The 25,685-nt window shown below is 45.1% G+C and overlaps 1 protein-coding gene across 4 annotated transcripts in view; it reads right to left on the bottom strand.

Moving 5' to 3' along the window:
• Positions 1 to 25,685, bottom strand: part of LOC133155652 (melatonin receptor type 1B-like) — a 64,427-nt gene that overhangs the window by 18,388 nt on the left and 20,354 nt on the right. Inside the window, exons 1-2 of one of the 4 annotated variants that reach the window (XR_009714710.1) lie at positions 4,934 to 12,043; positions 3,980 to 4,149 (exon numbers count right to left, since the gene is read on the bottom strand). The exons of 1 other annotated variant lie outside the window; for it this stretch is intronic. Coding sequence is in view for 1 of the 3 variants with exons in the window: in XM_061281137.1 (XP_061137121.1) it covers positions 5,161 to 11,133 (5,973 nt within the window). In the remaining 2 variants the exon portion in view is untranslated. Of the gene's footprint in view, positions 1 to 3,979; positions 12,044 to 25,685 lie in introns of those variants that run through there. 2 more of the 4 variants (XM_061281137.1, XM_061281139.1) reach the window with 2 other exon arrangements.

Here is a 25,685-nt window from a genome sequence, read left to right as displayed (position 1 = left end):
TGTCTAACCTTTAGGACAATGTAGTATTGCTGCAAATCTTCGTTTAAATTCCTTTAGAGGTCCGTTTTCGTGTGTTAGCACGATCGCGAATTAGCATCTTTCCGCTAACTTGTTAGCCTGCCAGCTACTTCTTGTTGACATGTTACACGCACACACGTATAGTATTTATATGTTCAATATTTATGCAAAATTGTCTTTGTTATTTATACTATTAATGTGCAAATTTTATTTACATGTTTGAAACAATTATTTAATGTTTTAATAATAAGATATGCACTTAAATGGTTTCATATACATTTTTTGACACAAAAAATATACAGATAAAATTTTTTTACAGATGAGAGGGTGACCGTACTTCGCGAATTTCACTTATCGCGGGTGATTTTTGGAACCAATTACCCACGATAAACGAGGGATTACTGTATTTGCTTCTTTTTTTTCAATCAAATCTGTATCAGTCGCAGATTCAACATAGTACACTGGAAAATGTTTGGTGACGGGCATGTGCAACCAGAGGTATCAAGTAACAAAGTAAAAATTTGAAAAGCAAATGTTTGACTTGACTTGTGCTTCATTTTTTGTCTCCTGCTTTTACTTTTATACATGAAGTAGTTGTACTAAGTTCATTTTGTTTTCACTTGTCAATCACTTCACTGGTTCTTTTATCTCAAACAAGATATTTTAGGTTGCATTACCTGACATGTTTCGGCTTGTACTTCCGCCTTCATCAGAGTGTCAAAAGAACCAGTGAAGTGATACATGAAGTAGTTTTACTATTCTCCTCCTCCTCACTCTACGGGCCAGTGATGAGCTGCTCTCAGTTTGGCCAGAGATGTTCATCAACATCACAGCTTTCTGTTGTGATGACAGCGAGGGAAGAAATACTCAATTTATCCACTACACCGATTTCCTGTCATTTCCTTTTACGGAGAGTCCATTGCATGGACCAGGGACATCTGCCCTCATGTCCTTCCATTCCATGAACATTTGGCCCGTTCCAAGGATTTCATACCTGGATTTTATTGTATTATATTATAATATATCATATCATATACGTATATTATTATAATTTTTTTTACAATTGAATAGACTATTTGGGGCATATGATGACTTAAGGAATGAAAAGCTGAAATGTTTTGAGAGAATAACCATTAGACCAATAATCAACTAATAAGTTCAGATCAGCAGGATTTATTTGGAAAATGGGCTAAATGTGGTCCCCATTGTGGTAACTGTAGGCTATTCTTACGAAGACACTTGAGACATGTACAAGACATACAATTTGATGAAATCAATGATTGTGTATTAGTTTGGAGATTTCTCCAAGTTGTTTTGAGAATGTCCTTTTTGTTTCAAGGTATGAGCCAAACCAACAGGGACAAATTGTAAATGTCAACCAGTATAGTCAAAGCTTTGGGGGGTTTGAACGATAGCTCAAACTGAGGGCATTATCAGAAGATTATGAGGACAACGTGGCAACCAAGCTGTTTTTTCTCTGACTGTTGCCAATCAAACATGACTGAGACCAATTATACAGTATAAGGTTATTCTTGTTCTGTCTCCATTTTTGGATTCCACTTTGAGCTAGATATTTGTAACGTTTTGTTTCTCCCAAGACGTTCTGGCGTTTTCCCGGTAATATTCTTTGCTTTACTCATTCCTCTTTTAGTCAGTCTTTCTTATCAAATCAAATCAAATACATTTTTATTTGCCAAGTTTGAGCATGCCAAACAAAGAATAAAACCTTATAAAACCTAAACCAAACGTTACAGGTGGTCATTTCTTCATGCGCAGTGATCGGAGCACATCCGATCCGTTCTCCCCCCCACCATTGACCCCTTCCAGTTTGCGTACCGAGCCAAACGGTCCTCTGAGGATGCCATCTGCTCTGCCCTCCACTCAGCCCTCACCCACCTGGAGAGAAGGGACTCGTATGTGAGCCAAACCAACAGGGACACTGTTTGTGGACTTCAGTTCTGCCTCCAACACCATTGTGCCACAACGCCTCATCAGCAAACTTGACACGCTGGGCCTCAGTACCTACCTCTGCAACTGGCTACTGGACTTCCTCTGTCAGAGGCCACAGGTGGTACGTGTTGGCGACAAAATCTCTGCCAGCATCACGCTGAGCACGGGGGCCCCCCAAGGCTGCGTGCTCAGTCCGCTGCTCTTCACCCTCCTGACGCACGACTGCACTGCAACCTACAGCGACAACCGCATAGTGAAGTTTGCTGACGACACAACTCTGGTGGGTCTCATCACCAAGGGAGACGAGACTCAATACAGGCTGGAGGTTGACCTTCTGACCACGTGGTGCAGGGACAACAACCTCCTGCTGAACGTCGACAAGACCAAGGAGATTTTTGTGGACTTCCGGAAGGGTCACACCCAACACCTGTCGCTGACCATCGACGGTGCTGTGGTGGAGAGAGTGAGCAGCACCAAGTTCCTGGGGGTGCACATCAGTGAGGATCTCTCCTGGTCCACCAACACCGCATCACTGGCGAAGAAAGCCCAGCGCCGCCTGTACTTCCTGCGGAAACTCAGGCGAACGAGCGCTCCTCCGGCCGTCATGACTACATTTTACCGCGGCACCATTGAGAGCGTCGTCTCCAGCGGTATTGCTGTTTGGGGTGGTGGCTGCACTGACTACAACTTGAAGGCCCTGCAGCACATAGTGAACACGGCTGGTAAGATTATTGGTGCTTCGCTCCCCTCCTTGAAGGACATTTACACCTCCCATCTCACCCGCAAGGCGACCACGATTGTGAGTGATGTGAGTCACCCCGCTCACTCTTTGTTTGATCTTCTGCCCTCTGGGAAGAGGTACAGGGGCCTGCGCTCCCGCACCACCAGACTCTCCAACAGCTTCATACTCCAGGCTGTTAGAATCCTGAACTCGCCCCCCCCCCCCTTTCTGCGTAGCGTCCTGTACTTTGCGCTATGCTTACTGTCTGCTGTACGAACACTGGCTCAGTTTTGCTCCTCTTATTTATTGGGTTATTTGTTTATTATTTATTCATCACTCATTTTATTTATTTATTATTTATTGTTTGTGCCTTGTTTTTATTTTGTGTCGTCTACTTGTATGTTTATCGTGTACTGTGTCTCGTCACCGTGGGATGGAGGAAACGGAATTTCGGTTTCTTTGGGTGTCTTGACATATGAAGGGATTGACAATAAAGCTGACTTTGACTTTGACTAAACTCGGCACTCTGAAGCCCCCAAGAGTGCTTTTTACTATGCCAACCTAACTAGAGTGACGGGGGAGCCACCATTCAGAAAACGTGCTCAGCTCGTCGAGACAATGCGATTTAAGCAATAAAATTAAAAATGCTTATAAAACATAAACCAAATGTTGCAGGTGGTCAGTAATCAGTGTGACTTCTGCTGTTGCTTTTGAGAGACGAGTTCTGATATGCGTCATCACGAATTTACAAGATAAATCGTGTGTGTCCGGACCCCCGCAGTGGAAGCTCTGCCGACAGTATAGTAACTGACTCACCGAACCCCTAGGGTTCAATCGAACCCAGGTTAAGAACCACTAATGTAGATGTAAAATGCAGACCCAATGAACCTATCAGAGGACATTACGTTGTACTTAAAATACTATACATAGACTAGGGCGGTAAACAAATAATACGTAATAGGTAGAGTATGCACCTCCGCCGCCACTGATGACTAGCGGTTTGTGCAAAGCAAACAGCATTAGGACCCTGTAAAAAGGCATCGACAAAGAGACATGCTTATAAGGCACAATTCAAGCTTTCTGGAAAGCCAGGATTCTTGCAGAAGAGCATTGTGACAAACGGGTTTGACTTTGACAAGAGGCAACTTGTCATGTTTCATGGCAAACTTTACCAACTGTTAAATTCGGATACAGAAACCAGAGACTTTTTGCATATGAATATTGATTAACAATAATGTGTGTAAAGATGTGGATTAGTGGTTAGGGATGGAGCACTATGGACGAGTCCGGTTAGAGAATCTTGCATCAACTTTATTCTCAACAGCAGTGAGTGTACAGGTTTCCAGGAGTGTATGTTAGTGGGTTTGAGTGTGTACTTGTATACATGTGTGTATATGTGTGTTTGGATATGTGTGTTCTAAAAGTGTATGTACATGTGTGTGTGCATGTGTGTGTGTGGTCTATACAGAAGGAAAACAAAGGGAAATAATGTAATTAGATTATGACAGTCAAATTACATCATCTAATAAACATATGCATAAACAGCTATGTAGGAAATCTCAACTACAATAGCACAATGCAAGCAATAACAACTGATATACAGGGCCATAAACTTTACTACTGCTACCACCCTTAATGAACATTCAATAAGTGCGTTACTGCCGCTTTAAGACGTGCACTGCTGGCCGACGGCACTCGGTGTCGGTAATAACAACGTATAGTACACAACTGAACTAAACACAGTAATACATTTCTAACGCTATAAGCCAGTGCTTCTCAAATAGTGGGGCGCGCCCCCCTTGGGGGGCGCGGTGCTATTCCTGGGGGGGCGCGTGTGACCCTGGGGAACAGGCTTTTTTTTTGGCAGTACTAGAATAAAGTGTAATTGCGCGTTTACTACAGCAGGGGGTAGTGGCGCTCTCATTGTTACTTCTGTCACGTTTGCGACAGTGCAACATTTTACGACTTACAAGACAAGTTAGGATAGTCACGGTGGGGAGGGGGGGCGCGAATAGTTTTCTTCTTGCTAGGGGGGGGCGTAACAGAAAATAATTGAGAAGCACTGCTATAAGCACACGTTTGACAAACATATGACGCTAGTACGCAGACAACATGGCGGCACCCCGTGCGAAGCCATTAACCACGCGCTTATCCCATACAAGTTATATTCACTCGTACCAGCAACAGGAAGTAAACAAAGATATGTTCGCTCCCCCAAGTGTACAGGCCAGTCTGCTAACTCACCTGGGGTTTCATAAACGCACACAAATGTCACGGGAAAAAGGGGTTTGTGAGTCCGTTTTCCTCCCTAAGCGCGAGACCAGCAAAGGAGCGTGCAGCGTTCTCATAAGTGTCCCGCTTTCTGAGGAGGCGTTCAAGTGCACCTCGGAAAAGTCGGTGTCGGATCAATAGACTTTCGGACAAAGCCGCCCCCAACTGTCCACGTGGCAGTTGAATCAATGGGAGAAAGTCTATTTGGTAGTCCCTTCTTCGTCCTTGTCGTCAACAGCTGGAAGAAGAATGAGTCTGGCGACAGGACGAACATAGATGCGGTCTTTTACCTGGACCGTGGCAGTCCGAATGCGTCCATCTGCTCCTGGATGCGTCAGGGTAATCCGACCAACGGGCCATGATGCGCGGGGGAGTTGAGGATCCACGATCAGGACAACGTCGCCTATGGAGAGTGCCTTACCATCTTTCCTCCACTTACTACGCTCTTGAAGCCCTGGAAGGTAGTGACTGATGAAGGATGCCCAGAAACGATCGGCGATGAATTGGCTGTGCCTCCATCGTCTCCTTCCTAGGTCACTGGGGTCATAGACAGCTTGAGGAAGGGATGAATCATGACGACCCATTAGGAGGAGGTTAGGTGTGACTGGATCAGGATCCGAGGCATCTGATGACAAATAGCCGAGTGGTTTTGCATTTAATATCCCTTCAACTTCCACTAGAGTTGTCATAAGGACAGATTCAGGAACAGTCTGGTCTCTAAGGACAACACGGAGTGCGGACTTGATTGATCTCACTTCCCTCTCCCATGTGCCACCAAAGTGCGGCGCACTAGGAGGATTGAATCGGAAGGATATTTGCTGTTCAGCAAGTTGGTCTTTCAACTCAGGTGCCATGGCAACAACGGCTTCACGCAACTCCCTCTCACCACCAACAAAGTTGGTGCCATTGTCCATGAGAAGCTCAAATGGTCTCCCACGTCGAGATATGAATCTTCTCAAAGATAACAGGAAAGCGTCCGTGTCCAGGCTCTCCAACAGATCCAGGTGTACTGAGCGAGTTGTCATGCACTTATACACTATACCCCACCTTTTCTCAGTGCGGCGACCGATCCTCACTTGAAAGGGTCCAAAGCAGTCAACTCCTGTTGAATAGAATGGTGGCTTATAGAGTCGTAGTCGAGCTGGCGGGTAATCAGCCATCTTCGGTACATCCGGTTTTGCTCTCCATCGTCGACACTCCAGGCATGAATATTGATGCTTTCTAATGGCCTCTCGACCACGAATTATCCAAAACCGGCGTCTGAGCTCAGCAAGCACGCGTTCTGGTCCCGGGTGCAGTAGAGAATCATCCGCATTCTTAATGATGAGCTTAGTCACATGATGACTTGGGTCCATGATGACTGGGTGGATGGTATCCAGGTCTAGTCCTTCAGCATGCCACAATCTACCACCGACTCTCAGTAGCTCTGTGGTTTTGTCGTATTCTGGTGACAGGGATATAAGATGACTGTTTACAGGAAGAGCACGTCCAACTTTGAGGGCTCTCAATTCCTCAACAAAGCAGTCTTCTTGGGCCTTTTGAAGCAGAAGCTTCTCTGCTTGAAGAAAATCTGTTGCTGAACACTTTGCTGTGGTGTTAGTGTTGGCCGCCCCATGAAGGGAGCTAGCGGTTTCCTGAAGTAGCTCTTGCCAAGTGGAGAATTTACTCAGGTCAGGATGTTGTGTGGGCAAGGCGCTGGAGACTGCTCCCACGAAGGCTGACTTCCTTAACTCGGTAGTGTCTGCTTCTGCCTCAGATGAGGGCATGATGGGCCACTCACTCTCCGGCAAAAGGAGGAAATGTGGACCTTTGTTCCAGCGGTGATCCTGCACCATCTCTTTCAAGGTGAGTCCTCGGGTTATGTCATCTGCGGGATTGTGTAGACTACCAACATACCGCCATTGAGATGGACTGGTAAGATTCTGAATTTCTGCTACACGTGTTCCAACAAATACTTTGTAGCGGCAGGATTCTGATTTAATCCAGTGGAGCACTGTTGTGGAGTCAGACCAAAGAGTGATGTGCTCAGGCGTTACTGTGAGCTCAGTCTCGATCACTTTCGCCAGCTGTGCCCCTGTAAGTGCGGCGCTGAGCTCGAGACGCGGGATGGACAGCTGCTTACGCGGCGCTACTCTCGATCTGGCAAACACAAAGGAAACGAAGACTTGTTGTCTGTCATCCGTTATTTGCATGTAAGCTACTGATCCGTAGGCACGCTCTGAAGCATCACAGAAGATGTGAATATGACGGGCTGCATTGACGGTATTTCCACTGGCTGGTGAATAGGGACGAGGTAACTTGAGTTGCTGCAGAGTAGGAATTTCCTGCACCCAACTCAACCATTTTCCGAGAAGTTCAGATGGTTGAATCTTGTCATCCCAGCCAATGTTAGCCTTCCACATGTCCTGGACAAGCACTTTACATCTTGTGGTAAATGGCACAATGTAGCCCAATGGGTCGTAAAGCTTGGCAAGGACGCTGTAGACGTTACGTAGAGTGGCAGCTGGAGGCTCGTTAGAGCGATGCTTATAACTCAACGTGTCGCTCAAACAATCCCAGCACAGTCCAAGTGTGGGTTCTTGAAGGTTGTCACTGGCCTTGGACAGCCATAGCTCACTGCTAGTCGATTGTGCTTCAGGGGGTAGGTGTGCGACAACTTCAGGCACATTACTGGCCCATTGCCTGATCTCAAAACCTCCCTTTCTCAGAAGTGCTCGCAAGTCATCGACCAAAGCCTTGGCATCTTCTGGTTTACTTACACTGTGAAGGCAATTGTCGACATAGAAGGACTGCTCGATCACATGCGTGAGGGGGGAATCTGGTGGTTCGTGGTCTCTGACGTGCTGCTGCAGGGCGAAGACGGCGCAACAGGGGCTACACGTTGTTCCAAATGGTAACACCTCCCATTGGTATATCCGTGGTTCAGACGTTCTTTGCATGTCCCGCCACAGGAAACGTAGGAGAGGTTTGTCTTTTGGCATTAAGCGGATCTGATGGAACATTGACTTGATATCTCCACTGATGGCGACAGCATGACATCGAAACCGCATCAGGACACCAATCATGGTTGGACCAAGCGTCGGTCCCGGGAGGAGTTGGTCATTCAATGAGAGGCCATTGAAGGAGAAGGAACAATTGAAGACAACTCTGTCCTTTCCATTGTGGTGCACCATATGGTGTGGTACATACCACGATTCGGTGACAGTTTCGGCCTCTTCCGTAGAGATCTCTGAAACGTAGCCGGCCTGAAGTAGTTTGTCCATCTCCGCACAGTATGAAGCTGCTCGAGCTGTGTCCTTGGCTATCCGGCGTTCAGTGCAACGTAGGTTGGGCATCACAGCAGCCGGCGAAGCACGAAGTGGGATGGCTGGCTGACGCCTCAACAGTGGAGTTGCATAGCGCTGAGTACCGTCAATAGATACGCGTTCAGAGGCTGTCTGTAGGAGGGTGAGAGCCTGCTGGTCTTGCTTAGAACGGGTTGCAGTCTTCTCACTGATATAGGGAACTGTATCGATATGCCAAAGGCGTTCCACATTCTTGATAAGTTCTGTATATGGTGATTCAGTGGCGATGTGAAAACAGTAAGGCTGGTGAGAAGCAACTGGAATGATGTCTGACGGACCTTGCAGGGACCAACCGAGCCTTGTACAGACTGCCATGGGACTGCCGGATGGGCCTGATCGGACGGGCTGTGTTGGTGAGAGCAGATGGGCCATATCTGAGCCGATGAGGAGTAGAGGTTGTGCTCTGTGAATAGGCGTCAAGGGAAGTCCTTTGAGGTGCTCATAGCGCTTCTGGAGAGCTGCTACTGGGTACGTGTGCTCAGACAAGCTAAGACTATCTGCGGTGAACGCATGTCGAATGCAAAACTTCTGGTTTGGCTTGAAGACAGGGGATACATGAACGCTGACGCAGGAACCTTTCAGCTCCTTCACCTCTTGCTGGACGGTCCTAAGATGTAGCGTCTCTGGGTGCTGTGAAAGTTGTAGTTGTTCTACAGCTTGAGGGAGGATAATCGTTCTCTCTGAACCATCATCAAGCACTGCAAATGTCTCAAGGACGCGATCGCCATGATGTAGAAGCACTTTGACAACTTTCAGTAGCACTCTTTGAGGGCTTCTGGGCTGTTCGATGTAGATAGTGGGTGCTGGATTACTAACCAGCAGCACTGTCTGCGAAGACTCTTGGATGGCGTCATGCAGAACTGTAAGGTGTTTCTCTTTGCATGTCTTACACGGCCGTTTAAGCGTGCAGGCTGTAGCTTTGTGTGCCCGGCCGCACCTCCAGCATCGGTCACCTTCCTGGATCCACTTCTTAATCTCAGCAGGGGACAGTTTCTTGAAGTTGAGACATGAGTTGAGATAGTGCTCCTTATTGTTACAGAATGGGCAATAAGGGCTGAGTTTGAAAGCTTGAGGCTTCGGCTGAGGGGACTCTTTGGTGGCTGTCTCCCTTGTACAGAGGAAGACTGATGCGGTTTTATCTCTGGGCTTTGAACGAAACTGTTCTCTCTTAGGTGTAGAAGGCCCGGTAGAGTTATAGAGAAGGGTAGCTCGACTGGCCAGACGCTTTGCTTGAGCCTTCATCTGGAGCCATGCGGCAAAGTCAGGCAGGGAGTAGGTGAGCTCTGAACCGGGCTGCAGGATGCCGCGAACGAGGCAATATTCCACAAATCCATCTCTCTGGGATGGAGACAGTTTGCTTAACAGGCGGTCAACATGGGAACCGCACCGGAGCTCGTAACCTACAGGTCCCTCTAGCGTGCGCAGCATACCGACCAGTGACTGGACAGAGAGGGCAAAGGAGTCGAATGCATCAGCATCTCCAAATTTGATGGCTGGGGAGTTGAGTATTGCCCCTAATTCACTTTGGACCAGTTGTCTCGGCTGTCCGTATTTGTCTTGCAGAGCTCCCACTGCTGCTGTGTATGGTGCCGGGTCATACATGTATGATTTGGCCAACTGCAGAGCACTCGGGAGCTTGAGCTGACCCAGGAGCACTTGATATTTATAGTGTTCGCTGAGATGAGTGTGACTGTTCATCAAGTTGTCGAGTGCCATCTTCAAAAGTGCAAAGTCGCTTTCTTTACCACTATCAAAGAAGGGAAGTGTTGGTTTGGGAATGCCATAGGATGTGGCAATCAAGGTCTCCATGCCTGGGTAGGTCCAAGGCAGTGCAGGGGGGACGGGTGTTGCAGTTGGTGTAATGGGTTGAGCAAATGGCATTGTAGGAGGTGGTGGCATCACTGAAGTTGCCAGTGGTGGTGTTGTGAAGCTTATACTGGTAGCAGAAACACCTGGATATTGAGATGGGAGACTTGTAATCGGTAGCGTTCCAACTGCATGGCTTGTCACCGTGGGGAGGACGGGCGAGGATGATACACGTCCAGGTGGAAATGCAGCTACTGTTGCTGCAATGGGTGGTGCGCTGACAGGAAAACTAGCTTGGGCATTTGTGATGAGATTAGCGGGTGGTGCTACTATCTGTCCAGGGACAGTAGCTGGAGGTGGTATTTGAACGGGCGCTGGAGGTGGCGGTTGTACAGGTGGATGCTGGGTGAGAACGAAGGGCACCCGCGGTGGCTGTGATCGCAGGGACGGCTTGGAGAATGTAGCGGGAGCTGATGAAGTGGACACGGCATCATCGTTCGTCTCTGATAGGTAGGTCTTCACAAGACTGGCAATTTGTACCTCTTTCTCCAGCTTCTTCAAGCGCCTGCGTCTCCCCATCTCTTTAGTTAGTCTCTCTTTAGCCAAATGTGCCTCTTCTTGTAGCCGTTGTCCTTCCCTGGCTTGGGCATCCAATGCTGCAGCCTCCAAGTCAGCCTTTCTTTCCTCTTCTATTTCCTGTTGTAGGTCTGCAAGCTCCAAACCCTTTATCTCCTCTTCTAGTGCAGCTGCTTGTATGTCTGATGTGCTTTGGAGCAGACTGAGACCGTTAGACATCTGAGATGATCGTCGTGAATGTGCAGCTGACCGGTAACTTGTCAAACTCCTTGCTCTGGTTGACAGAACCTGGCCTAGTTGTCCTACAGGTGTAGAGGAGGCTTGGGCTACAGGTTGTTGAGAGGGCAAAAGAGTGACTTCATATGGGTCTAAATGTGCAGGTGGACGAGGATCTCTCTTGGGTCGGGCCGACGACTCCCGCTGCTGGCTATCAGTTGTTGATTCCATAGTGTCGGGGGAACCCTAATCCGGCTCGAAGGACCATGTAAAGATGTGGATTAGTGGTTAGGGATGGAGCACTATGGACGAGTCCGGTTAGAGAATCTTGCATCAACTTTATTCTCAACAGCAGTGAGTGTACAGGTTTCCAGGAGTGTATGTTAGTGGGTTTGAGTGTGTACTTGTATACATGTGTGTATATGTGTGTTTGGATATGTGTGTTCTAAAAGTGTATGTACATGTGTGTGTGCATGTGTGTGTGTGGTCTATACAGAAGGAAAACAAAGGGAAATAATGTAATTAGATTATGACAGTCAAATTACATCATCTAATAAACATATGCATAAACAGCTATGTAGGAAATCTCAACTACAATAGCACAATGCAAGCAATAACAACTGATATACAGGGCCATAAACTTTACTACTGCTACCACCCTTAATGAACATTCAATAAGTGCGTTACTGCCGCTTTAAGACGTGCACTGCTGGCCGACGGCACTCGGTGTCGGTAATAACAACGTATAGTACACAACTGAACTAAACACAGTAATACATTTCTAACGCTATAAGCACACGTTTGACAAACATATGACGCTAGTACGCAGACAACATGGCGGCACCCCGTGCGAAGCCATTAACCACGCGCTTATCCCATACAAGTTATATTCACTCGTACCAGCAACAGGAAGTAAACAAAGATATGTTCGCTCCCCCAAGTGTACAGGCCAGTCTGCTAACTCACCTGGGGTTTCATAAACGCACACAAATGTCACGGGAAAAAGGGGTTTGTAAGTCCGTTTTCCTCCCTAAGCGCGAGACCAGCAAAGGAGCGTGCAGCGTTCTCATAAGTGTCCCGCTTTCTGAGGAGGCGTTCAAGTGCACCTCGGAAAAGTCGGTGTCGGATCAATAGACTTTCGGACAATGTGAGTACAGTACAGTAGTACATGGTAAAATAGTAGACCAAAGTACAACCAAACTCACTGTCTTGCTACCGTGATATTTTCCTTTTGTTTACCGAAATTCGCGGCCCTATAATCGGTGCGCCCTATGTGTGGATTAAGTAGAGGAGAGTCCCGGAAATTTAGTTTAGTTTTTTTTTTTTTTAGTTTCTTGTTTAGCACATATTATATCAATAACTGTGCAAGGAGGGAGACGAAGCCTAGGGCTTGTAAAGAGCTCCACTCCTTCTAGAAATTGAGTCTGCACCTTTTAAACCGAAGCACTTTATGATGCAGAAAATTCGGTAGTTGATAAAAAATCAAAAGGTAGTGTTGAACATTTTGGCAATTTTGGTGGGATTAAAAGCGGACAGTCCTAAATGCTTCAGCTCCTACTGAAAGAAAAATTCTTGCGACCATTGGAACTTTTAAAAGAAATCAGATAGCTGTGATGTGGGGTCAGTCCTTGGATCCTTCTTGTTCAGTTTGTATGTTAACTTTGGGTCAAACGCTTCAGAACATCAATGTCACTTATCATGGCTATGCAGATTTCAAACAGGTACGTACATTTCCAATGTTGTCAAGTGACAGCAATTCAATTCACATGTCGAGTTACTGTCTAGAGCAGTGGTTCCCAAAGTGGGCGGTACCGCCCCCCTGGGGGCGGTGGAAAGATCTGGGGGGGCGGTGAGGAAGAAAGGGGCGGTAGGGGGGCGGCAGTCCAAAGTCGACGTTTGTTTGACGATTTGTACACAACACGTGCAGCAGGACGAGTCAGTGGACGACGCATCAGGGTCCGGTTACCACACGCCGCTCTGGCCCAGTCAGATCCGACAGCATAGACTACAAAAGCAAAAGCTCAGGTTTGTAATTTCAAGCTTGTAATGTTCAGAATTTTATCTTATAATAAAAACCGCATTCTGGCGGTCAACATCATCTTGAGTTCAAGGCCAAAGTTCAAAAAGTCATATCAAGATTTTTGGTTACAAAAAAAAAATCTCTGACTGCTATCAAGTGCTGTGGAACAAGGTCAAGATGTACTTTATTGCCTTCCCAACATCATATTTAGTAGAACGGGGCTTCAGTGCAGTCGCCATGCTTCTTTCCAAGCAAAGAAACCGACTGAAAATTACTAACCGCGGGGATCTACAACTTCTTCTTAGTGAGTTCCAGCCTGATGTTGAGAAGCTTATGTCCCTGCACCAAGCACATCCATCCCATTAATATTAAGTGTGAGACAACGAAGGTTACTGGTGGAATGTTTATTTACCATTCTATGTTGCTGAAACAGTTAAAACTGCTAAAAAATAAATCGGTTTACTAAATTGGGTTTTAGTTGTGAAATACACATTTGTGTTTAACCTTTCTCTTTTCAAATTGCAGCATACCAAATATCAAGAAAGAGGTGTTTGTTTCCATATGTGTCTGGGGGGGTGCTAGGAATTCACTGGGGAGCCAAGGGGGCGCCAGCCTGCAAAAGTTTGGAAACCATTGGTCTTGAGTAAATTAACAACCAGATGAAACAAAATTTTCTTTAGCAAAACCGAAATAAAATGGAGGTAATTGTCTTTGGCAATAAAGAAAAAAGGACTGCTGTCTAATGTAGTCTAACCATGCAAATGGTGGAGGAGTTTCTTTTCTTTAGGTATTTTACTAGACTGCGCTGGTATAACGCTGGGCATAACGGGGGCGTTTGTGCCTTTGTGTGGTGTTGTGGCATGGAAGTAGACTCTTCCCAACCAAGCTGCACAGTGTCCCTCATTTGTATCAAAATTGAAGTTTTCAAAGTGCAAACCTGAGTCTGCCTTTGTTGACATTATGCGGAAAAAAATTATCATCCAATTTGGGAATTGTACCCAGGGCCGCCGCGGCGGCCTTGACTTGGAAGCCCAAAGCATTAACTGCTAAACTGAAAATCTGGCCTTTCTCAAAGTGTCAGGCCCATCTATCCCAGCATGTTGCCCTTGAACATGCTCAATGTATTATTGATCAGCCGATAAACATGCCAGTAATACATTTACGTCGACCAGGGGTATTGGGGGAGCGGTCGGAAGTGCTGTGGACCCCCTCCACACACACACACACACACACACACACACACACACACACACACACACACACACACACACACGCACACACACACACACACGCGCACACACACAAATAATGATGGAAGTGCTTTTAAATCACAAGACAACTATTAAGATCATAATCCGTTCAATTAATGATTCGGGATTGTTCCACGCTTATCACTCACACTCATGGTCCCGATTTGTCTGTCTGCTCCTCGATCAAATAAACCAGAATCATGTTCAATCGCCTGCGTCTGGAAGTGGACCTGCTTTTTTCCAGTCTAGAAGTAAGTTTACTTTTTTTCGCCAGATTTACAGATAAACTGGTGGGCCTAGTAAGGCGTAGTACGTCTACCAAATTCACAAACACGCCGAACTAAACCATTGCTATTGCACGAAAATGATAATGTGCCCAATTTTATGCCAAGCGCAGTATACTTTCTCTCACCAAATTATCAGGTGCGTCCTAGACGAGGCTGCTTTGTCCGCCAGCATGTCCAGAGGAGTGCAGGACTGTCCCAAGCATGCTAGACTAGATTTGCAGTGGCACAAAAATTAATTTATGACCATTTGTACACAAAGAACATGGGCAGTCCACCAAAAGTCCTTCATTTCCAAAGACAGTGGACCCTCAATCCTAAATTGTGGGGTGCTGATCGAGTCGGAACAGATTTTCAGCAATCAAATCAAATCAGTCACTAAAACAGTCTTTAATCAGCTGAAAGCTTTTTCAGGCTGAATAGTTGCATGATACAAATGGACCAGGAGAAATTCATCCTTGCTTTTATCTCCAGTATACTGGACTATTCTAATGGTCTTCTGATTGGGCTCCCTCAAAAGAGCATCAAACAGCTGCAGCTAGGGTTCTGACCCGAACAAAAATATTAGAACATATTACAACAATCCCTCGTTTATCGCGGATAATTGGTTCCAAAAACCACCCGCAATAAGTGAAATCCGCAAAGTACGGCCACCCTCTCATCAGTACATTTGTTTTGTATTTGTACATGTTTTGTGTGTCAATAAATGTATATGATGTAGTGGGTTGACATAATTCACCCGGAACCTAAGTTCACGTTGCCGAGTTCCGGTGGGATGGTTTACACGTGTGGGAGTTTCCTGTTTGGTTTATGGTGTGTTAGGATCTCGAGGGGAAAAGAGTCGGCCCGTGGTTGAGTGAAGATAATTATAAATGTCATTAAAACAACTGCCGTTGGCACCGTCATTTGTCACTCCGCCTCCGACTCCAGTCCTTGCACACCACAATGAAACCATTTAAGTGCATATTTTATACTGTATAGTGCATATTATAACATTAAACAATTGTTTCAAACATGTAAATAATACATTAATAGTATAAATAACATATAGAAAATGTATAAATATTGAAAATATAAATATTATACGTGTGTGCGTGTAACATCTTAACAAGAAGTACTGAGCAGGCTAACGAGTTAGCGGAAAGATGCTAATTCGCGATCGTGCTAACACACGAAAACAGACTTCTAAAAGAATCTGAACGAACATTTGGAGCAATACTACATTGTCCTAAAGGTTAGACACATGTCATCGTTGATTTCTCTTGATAGGAGACCCACATCGTCAATGACTCCTGTACTACTGTAACCGACATATGTACGCGAACGTAAAACAGGAAGTGGTATCGCCTGAAAACGGCCTTCAAAATACATCACCCTACCTCAAATCAAAGCACGGCTGAATAACAAATAACATAGAAAATTCTTAACACATACCGTAAATATGTTTTTAGAACAACTTTTACTATAATGTTTTTTTATAACAAGGTACAAGCGTACGCACTGCAATTGCGTGGGCACTCCTTTCCTTCTGCTGGCGTGTGGGCAAGTTTTTTGCCATAAATCCTCAATTTTATTTATTTTTTACTTTGGAAAAAAAATCTGCGATGGAGTGGAATTGCGATAAACCAACCGCAATGTAGCAAGGGATTACTATACTCCAGTCCTGGCTCGAAATTCTGCTACTGATAAATCACCTGAATACATTAAAGAAATATCGATTGAATATAACCTCTGAGGTCTGCAGACTCTGATCAATTAGTGGAGCCTAGAGTTTAAAACAAACATGATGGCCAGTGGGCAAAGCCCCCTGCTTCACACCTTTTCTGATTAGCAGGATACTTAAACATTGCTTCAATTGAGGGATTATTATGTTATGCATTGCTTACTTCAGGGGTGTCCAAACGTTTTGCAAAGGGGGCCAGATTTTGACATTCCTTGAACTATTACAATTTTAAATTACCTTGTAAATAGGAATCTATACGGCGGCTTGGTGGCACACTGGTTAGCACGTCCGCCTCACAGTTAAGAGGGTGCTGATTCGATTCCACCTCCGACCCTCCCTGTGTGGAGTTTGCATGTTCTCCCCAAGCCCGCGTGGGTTTCCTCCGGGAGCCCCGGTTTCCTCCCACATCCCAAAAACATGCTCGATAGGCCGATTGGGCACTCTAGTGCGAGTGCGGATAGTTGTTCGTCTCTGTGTGCCCTGCGATTGGCTGGCAACCGGTTCAGGGTGTACCCCGCCTACTGCCCGATGACCGCTGGGATAGGCTCCAGCAAGCCCGTGACCCCTGTGGGGACAAAGTGGTACAGAAAATGGATGGATGGATATGTATCTATATCCTTTGCTGTCTGTATATATTGCAAACGGAAATCTATTGTATTATTATTATTATCTATTGCATTACAAGGATAGTTAAAGATTAAAATATTAAATTAAATACAAATGAACGATTTTATGAAAGTTACATTTTTTTATTACATCTATAGTTTGTTTTATTATTTTTATTGTTGTATTAATGAGAAGGCAGATATTGGTGTTTTGACTCCAGTAAGCAGGCCAGGTTGTATCATTTCAGATTAGAGATATTTATAGATAATTCTCCATTTTATCTTTTTTATTTAAACTTCATACATAACAAAATACTTTAGAATCACAAAATGATCATCTATAATAGTTTTGTTGTGTGTTTGCGCACTAGTGTTTGTCAAAGTCTGCTTTATCGATTGAATATAACCTCTGAGGTCTGCAGACTCTGATCAATTAGTGGAGCCTAGAGTTTAAAACAAACATGATGGCCAGTGGGCAATTTCTTCACATCTCAAGACATACAAAGAGATCGAAATTGCGTTTCCTACTGTCCCACGGTGGAGACAAGACATATTACGCCCAATTGGTCCACAGACAAACAAAACATTCAAGTAAACAATACAAAAAGTAAAAACAAGAAGGGACATACAATGAATAAATAAGAGCAACTTGGTTGAAATGGTGCAATTGTGCATAGAGCAGACAGTCAGTATAATAGCGCAAAAGTACATGTGGAGTAGTGCAAGTGGAGTAGTGCAAAATCTTTTTGAAGTGGCCGTATGGGTGATGGGTTGGTCTCCGGGAACTTGTGATAAACAGGGGGGAATTGTTGGATAAATTGTGTATATATGTTATCATGCGTTCCCTAATGAGTACTTATTATTATTAATAAGTTATTGCGCAGAATGCTTGCTGTTTCGCCTTGCAGACGTCCACCAGTCCACTACAAGTCATACGATGCTGTCTGGGGCTTCCTGACCTTCTACACCTCTGGGAATCCAAGAAAGTTGCTGATAGCTCAATCTACTCTGTTGATGTCTGCACATGACATTCTGTCCTTGCATTCCTTTCCCATGGCGTCCTGTCTGTAACTACTTGTTTCACATAGAATACTTGTTTATGTCCTTGCGCTCCTTTATTTTCTCATGAGACTAGGCCATGCTTTCCCCCCCACCTGTTAGGGGCTGGTCTCACATTGTAGATAGGGCATCCCTTAATAAAAAGAGCGAGGGGTGTGACAGATCTTTAGTGTATTTTGGACTGCTGTAAGTCTGGTTGCACTCCTCGCGAGAAAAGACTCAACATTCTGCCTCACTGGTTTTGTCTGCTGATCCTTTTGCTGATTTTGAACCTGACAGCAGCCATCGTGGCCCAAAAAGGCCAGGACGTGATGGAGGGGGGAGAGGGGGGAGAGAGTTCAGGATCCTAACAGCCTGAAGTATGAAGCTGTTGGTGAGTCTGGTGGTGCGGGAGCGCTGGCTTCTGTACTTCTTCCTAGAGGGCAGTAGATCAAACAAAGTGTGAGCGGGGTGACTCACATCACTCACAATCGTGGTCGCCTTGCGGGTGAGGTGGGAGGCGTAAATGTCCTTCAGGGAGGGGAGTGAAGCACCAATAATCCTTCCAGCCGTGTTCACTATGCGCTGCAGGGCCTTCCTGTTGTATTCAGTGCAGCTTCCACCCCACACAGCGATACAGCTAGAGAGGATGCTCTCAATGGTGCCTCGGTAGAATGTGGTCATGATGGCTGGTGGAGCACTTGCTCGCCTGAGTTTCCGCAGGAAGTACAGGCGGCACTGAGCTTTCTTCGCCAGTGATGCAGTGTTGGTGGTCCAGGAGAGGTCTTCACTGATGTCCAGGAATCTGGTGCTGCTCACTCTCTCCACCACAGCACCGTCGATGGTCACTGGCAGGTGTTGGGTGTGACCCTTCCGGAAGTCAACAACAATCTCCTTGATCTTGCTGACGTTCAGCAGGAGTTTGTTGTCCATGCACCACGTGGTCAGAAGGTCCCCACGACAGTGCTAGCTGGCCACATATTATTGATTTTAAGACACGATGCTTTGGGCTGGTGTAAATTTAGACACGGGTCGTATTTGTCCCGCGGGTCGGAATTTGGGCATATTAGGCTTACTTTCACAACCAATATTTTTCTATCGTGCGCGGAGTGACTCTAACTCGCCAACTAACTTGAAGTTCACAAGAACTGCAGATGAGGTATTCGGTGTTATGAAACAATGATACGATGAAACAATGATGTCATCTGGACAATCGGAGGGTTCATTTGTCACCAGTCACGTAATTGGAGTCACACCAGGAATGCGTCAGATCATTTCTTTGTCTTCACCGTTTGCTAAGGGAGCAATGAGGGGTATTTTCGTTGATGGTTGCTTGTTGGGTCCAGCAGAAAGTTCCAGTGTTGTCTTGGTAATCCTCTTTACTGTACTCTCTCTTTTCGTTGTTTTTCTTTGTTTGTTTCAACTTTGTTTCTATTTTTCCCCACTTATAAGTCAGGCTTGTCAGGAACAGAGACAGGGCGACCAAATGCAGCACGAACCTTTATTGAACAAGGGAAGGGGAAGTGGAACGCTGGACTGCCGGTCTGGCTGGTGTGGCTGAGCAGAAGAGCGCAGCGCGGAGTCGGAGGCAGACAGGTGGTTGAGGCAGGCGGTGATCAGGACGTGGTCAAGGACTGGTCAGTAGTCAGGACAGGCAGAGAGCAAGGCGAGTCGGGTCAGAACAAGAGCTAAGTTGGCAACGGGACTCGTTCTGGCAGGGCACAGTGGCTTCACGGGCAGGGTAAGGCGCAGAGCGCAGTGAGCGGTGGAGTCACGGGCAGGTTAAGCAGACGAACTGACAACCACTGGCTTGATTCACTGGGTTTAAATAGAGCGGGCCCAACGAGCCGTGGCAGGTGCTGGTGGCTGGAAGTCCGGTGACGCAGGCATGTGACAAGGCTTTGTTTATTAAATATTTTCTTTATAAATTGCTGATTTTCACTTTTCTGCAGTAGTGCATTTGTTTTTAATTCTTAGTTTAGTACTTTTCCCTACTAATTAGTGATGCCTTATGTTACCAGTCTTTCTTTTTGTTTGAATGTTATTTGGATTAAGTGTTCCAATAAATCCTTCCTCACTTTCGTTGCTTTGGGGTCTGACCAGTTGCTAATTATCAAAATACTGTAGGTGTAAAAGGGAAAGAGTGACATTCAATTTGTCCACAGACATTACTACAAGAGCAGAGGGGTCAGTGGTAATATTGCTGAGGCAGAGATAAATGAATGGAGAAACTGTAGAGCAGTACGATAAATGTGAGGGGAAATGGTGAGAACTAGAGCATTGTGGGAAGGATCATGGAATGAATGTGGGGTGAAATCATAACTACAATACCATTGTGGACTAGATCATGCAATTACTCCATTCTCATCAACGCATTCAGCCACAGACCTTAATGTCTTCAAGTCATCAGTGAATATTCTATATTCAAAAAAATACAATAAAAACACTAACCATTCAATGTTCAGAAGGTAATCCGAATACAAGTTGATCAAGAATGAAAGCAAGGGAAATAAGCAAAGACTGAAACACTACTGTGTATGTTCTGCTTCTACAAAGTACATCAGTCCAGATGAAATGTCAGTGTGGCAAAAAAAAAGAAGCTAGGATCACTTTTGACACATTTTTATTCTATAGCCTTGTTGTTTGTAATGCTGAGCAAGAGAGAACTACTCCATCAACGTCTTTAGCAGAGTCTACTCCATCAATGTCTTTAGTCTAGGTGACCTTCTATATATGCACACTGTTGGAATAATTTAAGTAAAGCCTCTTCATTTGCATGTTATGACTTTCCTGTTACCGTTTTTCTCCGTGTATAATGCGCAAAATTTAACTAATTTATTGTCCTAAAATCTGGGGTGCGCATTATACATGGGTACAATTTTTTTTTTTAAATTAAAAAAATTTTTTTTTTTTTATTTCTTTATTTTTATTTTATTTTTTAAGAAAATCATGGTACAACAAAACCAACAACAGGACTGACCGACAAAGTCGTGGAACAAATAGACATTACCAAAGACAGGAACAGAAACCAAACAGACATCATGACAGTAACACATGCAATGATCCGACGGTGAGCGAGGGGCAGACAGGACTTAAATACAAAACACGTTACATCGATTGAGGTGACACAGGAAGGGAGGGGCGACAATTTAATTTAAAAAAATAAAAATAAAATTGGGTGCGTATTATACATGGGTACAGGCTTTTGTCCAGCATCAACATGCCATTTTTAGGGTGTGTATTATACATGGGGGCGCATTATACACGGAAAAAAACGGTATTTAAATTCTTCCTCTTTAGTGACAGAGATGTCTTTTGTTCCCTGTCAGCCATATGTCTCCTTACTGTCCTTTTGTTATGTGTGTCTGTTTTTGTTCCTGTAAGAAGTCTTCACCAACAATGAGCAGAGCATATTTGCATAGGCGAAGTGTTCTGATTTGGTTCATAGATTGTTGTTGGTCAGAACAGTTTTTCTTTGTCAAGCGTTATATACGGTTTGAAGTAGTTGCGTACAAGTTATCCCATATTTACTCAATGTTTGTTTAAGTGTTTAGGACAAGTTACTCATTGTTATTGCGTGTTAATTTTCCTAGTAGATAAAGTCTAGCAAAGGTTTAGTTGCATTGTTCCACAGGAAAGCGGCAATTGAAGTTATCTGATCTCACTCGCGGACGAGTCGGCCAACAACGGGAGAAGAACAGCTGGACAAACTCTGCGGGGGTCACGGGCCGACAATGAACTGCTAATTTACACCACACTACATTCTTTTGCTAATCAGCGTTGCTACAGACACAATCTCCCCTCCCTTTAGTGTAGCAACGCCTCTGTAACCGGGGCAACCAAAACATTAAATAGAGGCGCACGTGGAGTGAGAACTCAGAATTGATGGAGATTGTAACCGAGTTTCCTCTCTCTATCGTTCTCCTCGCGAGTAAACCTGTTCTGGTTCTTTTCTCCTATTCCTTCAGCGTGTGGTTAAATGTCTGATGGTATTTAGACCTGACACACACACATTCGACTGGCAAGGTATACATATAGAGAAAGAGACAGAGAGATCGAGAGTGATACAGATAAAGAGATAAAGAGATAGAGAGATTGAGAGAGAGGAATGGGGGAGCACTGGTGTGCACATCATCTCACATTTCAGAGGTGGGATCAATTCTGGCTTCAGCCTTCCTGTGCGGACTTTGCATGTTCTCCTCATGCCTGTGTGGGTTTCTTGCGGGGACTTTGGTTTTCACCCACATTACAAAGACATGTATGGTAGGTTAATTGGGCATTCTAAATTGTTCTTAGGTGTGATTGTGAGTGTGAATGTTTGTTCAGGGTGAACTGCTTTAGGACAGCTATGGCAGGGGTCACCAACACGGTGCCCGCGGGCAACAGGTCGCCCGTGAGGACCGCATGAGTCGCCCGCAGGACTGTTCTAAAATTAGCTCAAATAGCGGCTCTTGTCAGTGAGCTGCATCTATTTATTTTACAGTCAAACCTCGGTTTTTGAACGTCCTGGTTCTCGAACAAATCGGAATACGAACAAAGAATTTGAGATTTTTTTGCTTCGGTTGTCGAACAGAATTCGGAGGTCGAACATCACGAGATGAACCGGGAGGACCCGAGAAAACCCGACCGTGCGGCCCGGATGCCTACTGACTCCGTTGTTATTGTATTTTCGTTACTTTGAGTATTGTATTAACCCCTAATCATGCCTCCAAAGAAAGCAAGTGGGAGCAGTAAAGCCATCCTAAAACACAAAGACGCTCTTAAAGCAATGCGACAGTGAGTGCCCGGCGCGCTGCGGTTGTGCGATCGGACCAAACTAAGATCCCTGAGCACTGACGCGAGTTTTAAGTAATGCAAAGTTGTCTGTTATTATTAAAACTTAAAACAAGTGAATTTTGATCTTGTCATTTACAATATCTTTCAGAAAGATGCGATATACCAGCTCAGTGGCCTAGTGGTAGAGTGTCCGCCCTGAGACTGGAAGGTTGTGGGTTCAAACCCCTGCCGGGTCATACCAAAGACTATAAAAATGGGACCCATTGCCTCCCTGCTTGGCACTCAGCATTAAGGGTTGGAATTGGGGGGTTAGATCACCAAATGATTCCCAAGCGTGGCACCGCTGCTGCTCACTGCTCCCCTCTCCCCCAGGGGATGGATTAAAATCACATGGGGATGGGTTAAATGCAGAGGACAAATTTAACCACACCCAGATGTGTGTGTGACAATCATTGGGACTTTAATCTTTAAAGTAATAGTTTGTGTCATGTCTACAGGTTCATAACATCAACAGTATTAACATGGCCACTTCATAGGTTGCTTTAGTAATATTTACTTTTGACTCGTAGCCCCGCGTCAAGAATCGCTGTTGTGACGCCACTTCAGCTTGGATCTGGTTCATTTTATCAGCGCGGTCACTCCCTGTTAGCTTGTTGTATGTGTTAGCATGTTTAGTCTGATAGTGTCTCTTTAGATTGAAATCCTTAAACAAGACAATTTCTTACAAATTGCACACAATTGCCTTTATTTTCAGTGAAAAAGTATTGTAATTCCCATTTCTCTTGAAAGCGACGGCCCTCAAAGTCAACTTTCCTTGTGTTTTTTGCAGTCGCCATGGCAGAAAAGAGCGGAGAGTGGTGGTGCTGCTACCCTTTGGTAAGAGGAGGAATTGCAGTTTCAAGTTTCATGCTTTTTTTATTCAGTTTGACAGTGCAGGCAGGCCATTAATAATATATTATAAGACCGAAGCTGTGGGCCGTATGAAATCTGACCGGGGGCCGTATTTGGCCCGAGGTCAGGACTTTGGACGTGCATGGGGTAGCCCTTTGCCTTAATCAGTACCCAGGAAGTAGCTCTCGGTTTAAGAAAGGTTGGTGACCCCTGGGCTATGACATGCCTCATTTGGAGAAGCGGTTTAGACAGACGCACGCACACACACACGCACGCTCACGCGCACACGCACGCACACCCACCCACTTACACACGCACACCCACCTACGCACACACGCACACACACACGCACACACACACACACACACACACACACACACACACACACACACACACACACACACACACACAGTCTTATGTGAATATGATGGTTTTATACAATTGGACTGAGAGAAGACTGAATGCTCCCTGAATAACATCTTCTACCTTTCATAACTGTGCATGTGACCTGAAAAAAAATACAGTTGACTAGAGGGGTGGGGTGGCGTGGGGCGGGAGCAATGCAAGCAGGAGTTATATTAATAATAGATGGTTGCTGACAGCCTCTCGGGTATTAATAGAAAGCTACTACAGTGTGTCAATTCATTGTCATGCTTAAATATAGCCTCACAAAGCAAGGGTAGAGCACAGGGGTATATTTCTGCTAGGTGTCTTGTAAGTTATAAATCCTGGTCTGCAAGAGTCCCACAAAAATATTGTAAGTTTGTTTCTTTTCTGTCCATTAAAAGTTTTACATTGCATGTGATAATTTTCTTTTTAAAACATGCGTGTGGATCTAAAGTATGATCTGAAAACATTGAGGCCAAATCTTCTGAATGGGTAAATTCTTGGCTAAGTCATTTAAACAAACACTTAAATGACAGATTTGTTGATTAAATGTTAATTCAGGGTGCATCTTTTTCTTTATTTAGCAGCTGTGGTAGAGTTAAATGATGTGTATATCATGTAAATACTGTGTTTAAGGTGATACATGCAGCATCAGTATAATCTTACAACCCTATTTTGTAAAAAGAGAGACTCGGATATTCAGCAAAGAGTCCAGGTCAATGAGAAAGCACAGTGAAGTGTGACCTTGGCAGTGAGTAGGAAGGAGGGACAAAGGAATTGAGTCCATAAAGATGATAAGAGACTGCAAGACAGGCAGGAGCAGGGATAACTCTATTAAGGGAGGATAGGGCAGAGGCAGAAGACGTTATTACAGAATCTCCAAAGAGCTGTATATTGATCAATACATAAATCTTATTGCGAATCTAGCCGACGAAGTTTAATGAGAAAAAACATTCATAACGCACAAAGTTTACATCCAACAAAATAACTGCCAAAACCTGAGCCATATCACTTCTTTCAGAAGTTTGCGGACGACACTGTAATTGTTGGCTCTATTCGAGATGCACGAGAGGAGGAGTACAGGAGCCTGGTCCGGCGCTTCGCCAGTTGGTGTAGCTCCAACCAGCTGCACCTAAACACAATCAAGTCCAAGGAAATAGTGGTGGACTTCAGGAGGCCCAGACCTTGTCCTAAGCTTCAATGGAGACTGTGTGGAGATAATCCAGACTTGTAAATATCTTGGAGTGTTGCTGGAGGACAAAGACGACTGGTTTGCACAAAAAAGGACAACTGTAATTCCTCAGGTGGTTGGCATCCTTCAATGTCTGCAATGTTATGCTGCAGATATTTTACCAGTCTGTTGTGGCGGGCGCCTTCTTCTTTGTGGTGGCGTACTGGGGGGGCAGCATCAAGAGAGGGATTCCTCCCACCCGCCTGGTGAGGAAGGAAGGTTCTGTTGTGGGCACAGAGCTGCCTGATCTGATGTCTGTGGCAGAACAGCGGGTGTTAGCCAGGTTGCTGTCCATCAAGGACAGCCCCGTCCACACAGTATGCAGCACCATCACTGGGTGGAGAAGTAGCTTCAGTGACAGGCTGTTGGCACCATCTTGCTCCGTGGAAAGCCTGAGGGGTTCATTTCTTTCTGATGCTGTGAGACTTTTTAACTCGTCGCGGGGGTTAGGGGTGTGTTCACGCTCATGCTCTTGGGTTGGCAAATGAATAATGTTTGTTGTTTGTTTGTTTATATAGTGACACTTTCATCGGCTGTTTATTATTTGTTTTGCATGATTTTCCATGTCAGTCTACTGA

Source organism: Syngnathus typhle, linkage group LG6 (genome assembly GCF_033458585.1).
Source record: "Syngnathus typhle isolate RoL2023-S1 ecotype Sweden linkage group LG6, RoL_Styp_1.0, whole genome shotgun sequence".
Taxonomy (NCBI): Eukaryota; Metazoa; Chordata; class Actinopteri; order Syngnathiformes; family Syngnathidae; genus Syngnathus; species Syngnathus typhle.
The sequence above is the reverse complement of the archived record's forward strand: the minus strand, read 5'-3'. Positions and strand labels throughout refer to the sequence as shown.